This window comes from Hyposmocoma kahamanoa, unplaced genomic scaffold (genome assembly GCF_003589595.1).
Source record: "Hyposmocoma kahamanoa isolate Upper Pololo Valley unplaced genomic scaffold, ASM358959v1 100021, whole genome shotgun sequence".
NCBI lineage: Eukaryota > Metazoa > Arthropoda > Insecta > Lepidoptera > Cosmopterigidae > Hyposmocoma > Hyposmocoma kahamanoa.
Genome location: NW_020653200.1, coordinates 3077807 through 3089642, shown reverse-complemented (window position 1 = coordinate 3089642; position 11836 = coordinate 3077807). Strand labels below are relative to the sequence as shown.

At 34.5% G+C, this 11836-nt stretch overlaps 1 protein-coding gene across 2 annotated transcripts in view; it reads right to left on the bottom strand.

Annotated features, from left to right (window-relative positions):
• Nucleotides 1–1164: 1164 nt before the first annotated feature.
• Nucleotides 1165–11836, bottom strand: part of LOC113239932 (facilitated trehalose transporter Tret1-like) — a 37746-nt gene continuing 27074 nt past the window's right edge. For both annotated transcript variants that reach the window (XM_026477107.1, XM_026477098.1), the window contains exons 9-15: nt 11292–11428; nt 6540–6746; nt 6236–6334; nt 5737–5835; nt 4899–5044; nt 4122–4242; nt 1165–2031 (exon numbers count right to left, since the gene is read on the bottom strand). In XM_026477107.1, coding sequence (XP_026332892.1) covers nt 1945–2031; nt 4122–4242; nt 4899–5044; nt 5737–5835; nt 6236–6334; nt 6540–6746; nt 11292–11428 — 896 coding nt within the window. In that variant the 3' untranslated portion in view covers nt 1165–1944. The remainder of the gene's footprint in view (nt 2032–4121; nt 4243–4898; nt 5045–5736; nt 5836–6235; nt 6335–6539; nt 6747–11291; nt 11429–11836) is intronic.

Sequence of the window (11836 nt, the reverse complement as noted above, 5' to 3'; positions counted from 1 at the left end):
TCCGTAGGTGCTATAAATTCTATACTAGGTAATGCCCACACAAATCGGGCAAAAAGACTTTTGCTATTTGTTGAATCGGCTCTTTATGGTACTTTAGGTTTCGATGGAATTGTGACATTCATTTAAACAGTTGATAAATAAATAAAGATTTAAAAAAGTTATAAACGTGTTTGCCGTGAAACTACTGTTACAAATTTTGTGTATTAAAGTTATTTCTATTACTTACATCTATTCCATTATATCAACACGTATTGTACAGATACGCACTAACTTACTTTGTATATTTACCTCCATTTACCTCTAATATTTTTGACGGTAGGGTTAATTAACAGTTTGCACAAGACTCGCCTGGGTAACAGACCTATCCATTTCTACTGCAAAGCGGCACTGCTGTGGTTCTGATTGAAGGAGAGAAAGCAGGCGTACCTAATCACAGACACAGAAGACTGGGCCGGCTAAGTCTTCTACAGCCGACAATAGATTTGCAATGTATGGCAACTACCTTATAAGTTTCCATCGGTAAAATTACTGCCTATATTTAGTAACTCTATGAAATATTTTTCGTAATAATAATCGGCTTCAAATTAGAGGCTTGTTAGGAGGTCCTGCAGTGGCGCGACGCGACTGTGGTGCGACAGCCGCGCGTGTAGCGCGTCATTGATCTTTGAGCCTATGCACACGACGTAATTTATACGCCTCTATAAGCGTCTAATTTGAAGGCGCCCTTACGATGCACTGGAGAGACCTGTCTTTTTTTGTGACAATTTAACTTAACATATAATACAGTTTTGTACTCTTAATAGAGATTTGTACTGCGCAACTTTCTCAAATATTAATTTCACACTTTGAAATGGATCGTTACACATCCTTATACACTTTATCTCTGCTATAATTCATTTTACAAAGAATTTGTATCTGATCCGACTAAGACCTTTGAGGCCATATTCAGCACGTGAAATTTAACCTTTATTAGCATCTACTACGGAGCAGTTCTTATTAAAACTAGAATTGCTTGATTCCATGTAATGAACATAACCCTAAGGGCGCGTGTACACGTTAAGAAATTCGACGTGTCTGCTACAGAAAAGATGAGAATGGTCTTGTACACGACAAGAACTTAGTTGGATCTAGCCACGAAAACATGTGTCTGTTGCAGACGAGAAAATGATGAGTATGTACACGATACGAATGCTTTCGGACAGACGTGTGTAGGATAAAATGTGTCAGTGCATTACGAGTCTTCCAGGTAGCTGTCGTTTTACTACCCACTGTGGGAAGAAATATGTTATATTGTTGGTATATTATGTTGTATATCTTGTACCACGCGCATAAACTTCGTTTACTGACAGTAAACCTCACCCCGCCCCGTACAAATAGCAGCAGAGCGAGTCATGTCATGGGGCAGGCAAGTTTTTTTTTATAGTTCGTGTGTAGACACGACACGAATTCTTGCATAGACCCGGCGACTTTTTTTAGCGCGGTCAAGCGCCCTTAAGGAATGTTACCATACAAAGTAGTATATATTATTTGTTTCTGCTAATCATATGATTTAAATATAGAATGATTAAAACACTATCACAGAACAGTTCGAATTAGCAAAGTATTTCTTCCTTGGCTTAAAACCACCTGGCACTTCAAAAACATATTTGTTTATTGCAAGAATGCACTATGGCTAAAACATGGAGTATTTTTTTGTAAATTTTGATACAGTACTAACGTTTTGAGATTTATATTTGAGCATGAGACTGTAATTAAAAATCTTTAAACAAAGCCGTATGTGATTTCAAGGGTAGGTACTTATAATTATTAACTTATTACTTAATGTATTTCCCTGTGGTCTTTTCCAGCACCACAGTAGCAACCTTTTTCGGTGGTTAAAAATAATAAATCGCCAGAAAAAAAAAATGATTATGATGATCTTTCTTTTTTCCTGGTATTCAATGTTTATAACTTTGAAGAATCTGCCTCAAATGCGGGATTGTCAGCCCCTTTTAATACTTCCATTCTTGATGTTTCCTTGGATGATTTATTCTGAAAGATAATTTGAACGTTTAACTCATACAAAATTTACATATAGTCCATTTGTTTTGGTACTTAACTAAATGTAAACAATCTTAAGATGTCTTTTTAATGAAATATACATTTATAAAATAATTTTTACTTACCTTCAAATACAAAATACAAAAACTTAGCTTAATATGAAATTACATAACTATTTTTATATCTATTGATTTGTAACGTATATGTTTGAATAAAAAAATGTATAAAGATTGTATACATTTAGTTAAGTACCTAAACAAATGGACTATAAATACACAATGAGATGTTGTTGCCTTACTTAATTATATCATAACTTTTGCATAACAAAGCCGTATATGAGACAAAAGAACTTTTACACGAAAAGGTATATGTGAAAAACTTTCCTATTTAAGCACATATCGATAATTTTATTCTTTATAATCTTTAGGCTGGTTTCATAACTGTGCGCACGGCCCTTACAGACTGTCCGTTTGCGAGTCATCCGCATCCGCAGTGCTCTGAATCGAGTATTTAATTTAGTGCGGATATTCATGTCTACACTGAACGCACGGGTGGCTTGCGCAGAGTTCACGCGGAGTAAAGATGGGTGATAAAAAACGTCACGATGAAAAAATCGCAGTGATCAACCGTTAGATAGTAATCACCGTGACTTTTTACGAAGGAACGTCATTCCAAAATCACATAGGTTGTTCCTCCGTTCCACAAACTGTCACTGTCACTCACGTCACGAGATAAGGCGTATTTTACAAACAAAAGAAGAAAGAAATAATTAGATCAGTGTAAATACCGTGTACATATTGTAAATTTAAATAAGATAATTGTACAAAATTGATCTAAATTAATAAATACGCCGAATGGTCTTATTAACAAATAACGCGACAAGCCTGTAAAACTGAAGGTTACATCAAAGTGATTATTAATGATCGAACGATGTTCTAACGCCACACGTGTCATATACGACGGTCCGCAGATAAATCCGCACTGCTCTGAAACCAGTCATGAACCTCTCTCCGGAAAACATGTTATTTTCAGATGTGGCCACACCAATGGTGCATATAATAACAGATGAAGTGATAGCAAAGTGCCATGTATTTCAATGTAACTGTAATGTAAATTAATATAAGTTTTGAACGAAAATAATAATTGAAATTAATTTTCAGGGCTTGTAAAATAGGTAGCGAAATGTTATTATTTTTATAACTGGATGCTAATAAGCAATAAGGTGTCAACTAACATGATCATAGTTTTGTGAAAATGGCACGTAATGATGTTTTTATGTTTTTGATAGTTTGTCCTAAAATTTAACAAAATTTTAACGCAAAATAAAAACTTTTGTTGTCGTTCTTGTTCTTATTGGAAAAACATAGTAATAAATCATAACAATCACAACAAATCATCATTCTTGAGGTGACACGAGCAAAAGTTTTCTTTTTAACCGTCTTTAAAAAAGAGGAGGTTCTCAATGCGACTGCATTTTTTTGGGTGTTTGATACGAGATTCGCGAACTGATTTTGATGATTCTTTTTTGTTGGAAAGACAGTACTTCAGCATTCCCATCCCATTTAAATTTGAAGAAAATATTCTACCGTTAAGGGTGGCAAACTAGGGGATGAATCCAGTTTCGGGCACTTTCCGTTAACCGATTGCAATAAACTTGGCAAATATATGTAATACCACGAACTTTTGACTTTTGACTTTTTATAAAAATGTTATAATTTTCAATTTAATTTTAGTACAAACTATCAAAAACAACGAAAAACATCTTTATGTGTCATTCCCGCAAAACTAAGATCACGCAATGCTTAACAGCATCCAACTTACAAGGCTTAATTTAAATTGCGGCGAAACGGAATGAAAGCGAATTTTTGTAACGATATTGTGCATAATGAATGCTCGAGAATTCTCGTGCATTCCGCGGAAGATTTTGGCTCGTATCTTGATTGTACGTTACTCAATTGACCATAAAGTTATATTATGCTATATACAATATCGTTACAAAAATTTGCTTCCATTCCGTTCCGCCGCAATATAAATTGAGCCTAAGTTTACATATTAATATATTTTTTATGTATTACACAGACCTTTGAACGGTAAACATCATTAGTCAATCGTCTTATTCCCGCAAAGTGGTTTTCGATGTCGTTCAATTTTTTGCCTTCAGTTTCTGGTAAAATATAGAAGAAAACTATTGAACCTGACAGACTGAAAAAGAAAAAAACAAATAAACATACGAAAATAACTATTGGTTTTTTTTTATTTAATGGAGATATTTAGTAAACATTTGTAAAATACTAACAACCTCCCAGGACTATATTACTAACATCACACTTACCTCACAGCTTTTGTTCAGTGACTTTTTACAAAACAAGAAATTTACCAACAATAAACTTCTAAGTTTTTCTTGTAGTATCTGACAGTTTTTAGGTCTTTATTTAGTAGTAAGTTAGGAAGTTCGATAGTGCTGCAACATTCTTTTCGACGACGATCCATCTCCGCTCCTTTTTACATGTTTTTACCATACTGCACAGAGTTTTTACCGTTTAGAGCATAGGTTTCCAAACTTTTGGGCACACATCACAAAAAAAAAATTATAGAAGTGTAGTAATGCAGGTTCTTTTTCAAATGCGGTGGCACCCACTGGACAGCATTAACTCAACAAAGGACTCTTCAGCGCCCACTGGGGTAAGGATCACTTTGAGAAACTATGGTTTAGAGCGATCTATTTGAACATTTTTGTATGAAAGTACTGTTAAAAGTTGTTATTTATGATGTTAATAATAATCTTCCTTGAGGTTGTTAGTATTTCCCTGTACCTATAGTTGGAAGTTTTATAAATAATTTTTATTAATTTATGTTACCAGACGATTCCGTAGAAGCCGTAAGTTCCATATATGGAAATAGTTTCCACCATATTTATATACATTTTATTGGTAAGAAAACCTAAAATGTATCCCATTGCACCAGCGAGTCCGGCTCCTGCTGATCGCGTTTTGGCACTAAATACCTGTCAAATAAATTATCGGATAAACTCTAATAAAAGAAAAGTATTAAATCTTAAAATTGTAAGCATATAAAATAATATAAAAATTTTGCCTGTTATGTAAGTATATTTCTCATATATTTATACTAATTGTTTATTTATATCCTCGCCTGATCTCTTTTTTCTCTCTTTCTCCACCTTTCTAATCCTGGTTCCAAATTTCATTTTTATGTCATATGTTTCCCCGTTTTAAGGATAAGTTAAAAACCTTATAAGTAGCTGAATAGCTAACCGCGAGAAGAAAAGAAAAAAGAAAAACAATGATCAATTAATTGTAAAAAAATTACGATATTCTTTAGTTTACCAAAATATTATAATTCCAGTTTTTACACGAATCCATTTTTAGAATAAGTATCAACGATATCTATAAGTATATTGCCTAATTGAGTTTAGTTGTTATCTTTTTAAGTAGACAGTTCTATAGCCATTGCTCAATAAAAAATAAGCGTTACCAAATTCCATCCTCTGAGCCAAATGGTCACTGTAAAGGCATAAACGATTTCCCGCGAAAAATTCAACTATTGAAGAAAAATGATAAGTTCCGGCAATACGGCCAATCAGACACGATCAATTTTATTACTAAAGTTTATTAAAGCTTATTTTTTATAGCTTACTTCTACTTCCTGTGAAGACAAATAGACTTTTCAGTAAGTTACCTCTCCAATCAGAATCCAAGGTAGTAATCGTATTCCAGTATGTGATATGAGTGCTAAGAGCATCAGTAACGTGGTCGGTATCCAAGAATATGAGTTTGTCTGTAAAAACAAACCCAATCTAATTCTTGTCAAATACACATATGCTGGGTGTAATCTTTAAATTGTATCGCACAACAAGGGTGTTACTTTGAATAACTGGTTTGAATGCAAAATTTTATACTTACTTAAATAAACATCACTATGTTTTTTTTTCAATTAAAATATAGTTTTACTACTTCATGCCATTTAAATATATTAAAATAGGGAAACTAGTCTCTACGAATGTTGTAATAAAAGTATGTGTATCCGTTTCAAAGTTTTTGATCTTATCTCTTAAATTTACGGAATAATTGCCTGGGTACACTTAACGATAACACCTCGTAGATGTTGTATATATATGTATGCATGTTAATAAATATGAACTACTTAATAAAAACAATACGGTACTCAATTGCATTACCACAACCAAATCAGTCATAGTGAAGTTAGTATTTGTACTATTGTTATTTAATAATGTTGTTGGTGTGGCGGCCGCGCCAACGGGGTTCACACCATTTTGCTGAAAAAAAAAAAGGTTTTGAGTTACACAAGTACACATATTTGATTCTAAAACGTTTTTTGTGTTTGAAATAGAGTTGATTAAATAATATGGTGACTATAGTATCATTATAAGATTAAATAATATGGTGACTATAGTATCATTATAAGATTAAATAATATGGTGACTATAGTATCATTATAAGACTAATAATAATAATACTTACTGTAATATACACGTCATACGTGGCTACCAAAAGGCAGCATACGGCTGTCCCCGCGGTTGAAAATATTGTGAGAGGCCTCTTGCCAGTATAGTGCACAAGCGTTACGCAAACCGCTGAACCCAACATTTGCAGAAGACCCAGGATCAACGTCGCGTAGTATTTATCTATTGGGGCTTCAAGCATCTGAAATATGGACACTGCGTATGTCTACGCATTGTACCAACGGTGATTTGGTAAATTATTTTATCGTGCTAAGAGCTGCACAAACAGGAGACATGTCTCAACTATATATAACCAGAAATAGAGACGAAATGTCATTTAATTTGTTTGAAAACTATTCTGCCATATCATTACTGGACAACTGCGCTCCGATTGGCTAGCCCGAGTTCGAAACTATTGACGGGTGTTGTCAACTGTTTCACTTCAAATCGACCAGTTAACTTGAGCTTTGCTATAATGGCGAAAATTGCAAAATTACATATTTAATATTTAATTACCGATGAAATATGATTCCGTTTGTTTTATAATTAGATGTTTTGCAGTTTTTCCCACACCACCGAATAGAACAGCACGGCATTGTTAGAGATATTATCTTTATTACAATTAATACAGAATATTTTTTGGAATATACGTAGACGTACACACAGGTCAGTAGTTGGCCTGTCTATATTTCAGTGCAAACGAGAGTTGATATTTATAAGAGCTGTATCGCTAATGTGTTACCAGGAATTTATGGCCCTTATTTCGTCTCTATTTCTGGTTATATACTCGATGACATGTCTAAACAACTTTATTTCCCTGCAAAAATTAAAGGCTTATGGGACTTGTCACCTTATGTCCGAGGGTGACGGGCACAGTGGCAGTGCCTCTCAGATTTTAGCGATTTAAAGCTCTGAGTGGCACTGCAGCTATCATAGATAGGTTTCAATGGTAGCTGCACGTTTACAACCAGGCCCACGAGTCATGTTGAGTCACTTAGAGTCTGTCTTTTCTGAAGACGGAGTAAAATGACATTTGTAGGATTGCCAGTTTCCATAAAATTTTACATATTTATGTAGTTGTTGTCGATAGTTTCATCGATAGCTTATGAAAGACGTTTAAACTTTAAGCCAAAAATGACTAAATTGTGAAAGTTACGATGTTCCAATGATTACTAATTGTGTTATTGCCTTCTTTATTCTTATTTTGACAGTCGGCCTAATACATTTTAACCGGATTTGATTATCTAAATTGAATTAAAATTAAAAACTTTAAGATATTTCTCCTCTCTGTTTCTTTCATAAAAATAGTTTTAAATACAATGTATGTATGAACTTACAAAAATTGATAATTCAAATGAATTTATGCTCAGTAATTGGATGAATAATGGGTCGAGAATGATTCAAATGAAACAAGTTCGGTCTATTTATTCCATAACCTTGACCAATATTCAGTCGATAATCGATAGAATATTTATTGACTGCAATCACTAACTGGCATTTTACTCCGTCTTCAAAAAAGACAGACTATAGTATCATCAAGATAACTTTGCTTTTGTGGTCTGGACTCGGGACAACGAACGACAAAATTTCGGAGAATTATGGCCTGTATTTGCTGCTGAAGGTGGCATTGTTGTAGAGTATTAGTATGTAAAGTATTTTCGCGAGATTAGATAAGATCATGATCTTATTCGTAGGATATTAGAGGAATTGTTATATACCTAATGTAGATGTTTGCGGTTGATCATTCTTAACTCATGACTGATTAATAACACTTGTCTGAAGTTGTTTTGTTTGGATAGTATCACATTAAGACATGAGTATATATGACATCTCGTTCACAGGTCACTAACACGTCATTTGTGACGCGACATTTGCATATAGATGAAATTCATTTATACATGTCAACCGTGACCATGGGACCTGTAAAGGGCCCGAAACCTCGGTTTGTTTGAAAAAACAAATATACGCGATTTAAATTCGGAAAAATAGTTTCATTTCCTATGTGTAACAATCGCGAAAACTACGAACTCGATATCATTTATACATATTAATTAATTTCTCAATTTTTATTAATACACTAAACAAAGAGTAAACGTTTCTCATCAAACAGCTGTCATTTAAAGTTAAAACAGAATTCGTCTATCGTCAGCCTATTTCCACCAAAAATTGCCATTAACAGCTTTGACAAGCTCGCGATTCATATTAATAGTCATCGCGAGCTCTCGCGAGTTCGTGCGGGATCGCGCTGTGGTTATGGATAATGAACATCCAGTACTGTTCAGACGCGACTGAAGTAACATGTCCCGTAAATTATTATTATTAAATTATGTTAACGGAAGAAGAATCAGAAGAAGTCATATTTTTTTAAATATCAAATCGTACATAACACACGTCCTGCGTGTAAGAAATTGTGTTTCCGTTGCTGAGTTAATAAATACTCTGGGCAGCAATACGGTTCAGTATTACATCCACGAATATTTCAATTCTCGCCTCGCAGAACCTCGTCGACCCAAACCATTTCCACCGAAGATGCGCTAGGAGAGATTTAACATTTTGCCATACAAATTTCAATACTCGTCACGACCCGTCTAGTCTCGTTTGGCCAGTGGAAAAGCACCTTAAGTGGAATATTTTTATGGAAATTCATAAATCCTTGTGTATGACTATAATTTACTGATGGCATTGTTCAATAGGTGGGCATGCCATAACGCTGGCAGTACTTGGGCTTTTTATTTGTTGGCGCTTTCCAAAATCGAATCTGATGTTTTCAATCTCGGGAATATAGAGACTTTTGAAGCTTAAGTCAAAAAATATACTAATTAGTTTATTTCGGCCACACGGTCAAGTCAACACTATACTACAGTAGTGGGGCTTAGTATAATCTATGGAGATTGAAAAACGATAGTAGTAAAATCTGGCTCTTTTGCTTTATAATTTAAGTTAATAAAGAACTGGATTAAAATACCATGTTTTGTCTGCTTAAAAGCGGTTACACACGGTGACTTTTAGCAGCGATGCAAACGCGCGACTGCATCGATACAAACGCGCTTGCATCGCTACATTTGTGATTTATAAGCGTTTGTATCGATGCAATCGCGCTTTTGGATCGATCCAGGCGCGCGTTTGTTTTGATGCAATCACCAATAAATCGCAAATGTAGCGATGCAATCGCGCGTTAACGCGCGCTTGCGTAACCACTCTTAAATATTGAGTCTATAATGAGGTGCACGAAAGGAGCCTCTGTGCACGACGCACCATTTAATTTTCTTTTATGTACGTCAGGCGCGCCCTGGTCAACAATAGGCAAGTACCTTACGCCGATTGGGAAATGGCAAGCATTACAGTGTATGCCATCGATACGATAAGAAAAAATCTATAAGTATGGAAGCCTAATCTTGAAATTCCTTGAAAGTCTCGTTTTTCCCACGATTTTTGAGACCGCACCGAGTCTTGTTTTTCCCAGGATGCGGAAATGTAACGAGACTATTCCGGACCACAGAACAATAAATACAATAGAAGTGCTCAGTCCGCTATTTTCGCTTTGTACTTTATGGTCGTGTCAATGAGATATCATGCAAAACCTCTTCTAAATAAAAAAAATATAATTTATATTTAATTTAAAATTAAATATAATAAGACTTAACGGGATATGACACCACCATGGGTAATATTAATTAGTTATAAAAAATAAATTAAATAAGCCTTCAACTGCAACTTTTGTATCTATGGCTCTGTCGTTTTGCGCGACGATTTCGTCAAACTAAGCCTTTTAACGATGATAATAATTTTTCCATTTACTGTACGTAATAGATTTTTTGTTATGAGAAACGAAAGTAAACCTTATACCGCTGCAATATGGTCGACTTTTTTGAAGAACGTTTATAAGCGATGATCTTTTTGTAATCTTTCAGCTGTTGACACTAGATGGTAGCACATTGAACGAAATTTCAATATTAAATTAAACGTAGTAACTTGCAATAATATGATGAAAATAGGTATTGAATTTTAGTTAAAGTTAAAATTATGGTAATTGTTCAGAATTTGTTACATCTTTTTAAATTAAAAAATACGACCAATAATTAAGAAGTAGTTAAAGTGTTTAAGATATGATAGCGTGAGTTTTGTCGACAGCGGTTCTGATAGTAATCGAGGCTAAAGGCCCTTCCATTGATTTTAGTTTCCGTGGTTCCGGACTGAAGTGTAGGGATGGTAGCGCGAACAATTACAATTCCCACGTCTACTAACTTAGCTGCGGTATTAAAGGTATTTTGCTAATACCGCAAATATGTATAGTTGGGAGGCGAAAACCACTTTTTAATGGTGGTACTTACTGCCTGACATAGCGCTCTGATTTGTATTCTGTAGTAAAAGATTTATAACCTAGTACTAACGCATAGATTTTTACCGCATAATCTTCTAATATTATCTCATATCCTGTAAAATCCGAAAGAAGATTTCTAGATAGATATTATTATCTGCCACGGCCACGGTTACCATGCCGGACTGCCACGCAGAGGTCCCAGGTTCGATTCCCAGCCCGGGAGAAATATTTGTATGGCCTACATTTCTTTCTCTCGTGGGTTTGGGTGTAATTTGTGATTGTGTATGGTGTGTCCATGGCACCTGCGACACAGGATCTCCCTAGTGCAGGGGGCTATATTGAGTGTGTGTGTTATTATTATTATTATACACCTTTGCCCAGCAGTGGGACATAATGGGTTAATTAATAATAAGAATTATTATTATTATTTTGTTTTCACAACATGTTTACCTGGAGTGTAGTCATTCCACTGAAATGTCCCACGAAAAAACAGTAGCAGATAAGAAGAAAAGGTATAACAAAACTTTTTTCTAAAAAGACAGCGGCTTTGTTAGATATTGACTCGTACATTTTTTCTCTTGTGTCGACTGAAAAGAAAATGTAAAATAGGTAAGTAGGTACTGTAACTTCTGTGTAAGCATTTATCATTTCCACATTTCATAATAGTTAGGTAGGTACACCACTAAAAAAATGTTATCGACTACGATCGCAAGCAGAAACTTTTAACAACACTTAGAGATTCTATGAAATAAAAAATGAAAAAAATATCTGTAGGTAAGGTTAATATTGCATGGTAGATAAGGTAGTGTAAGCATTTATCATTAACACATGGCACAATAGGTAGGTACACCACTAAAAAAATGTTATCGAGTAACGATCACAAGCAGAAACTTTTAACAACACTTAGAGATGCTATGAAATATTAAAACATCTGTAGGTAACGTTAATATTGCATGGTAGGTAAGGTAGTGTAAGCATTTATCATTTACACATGG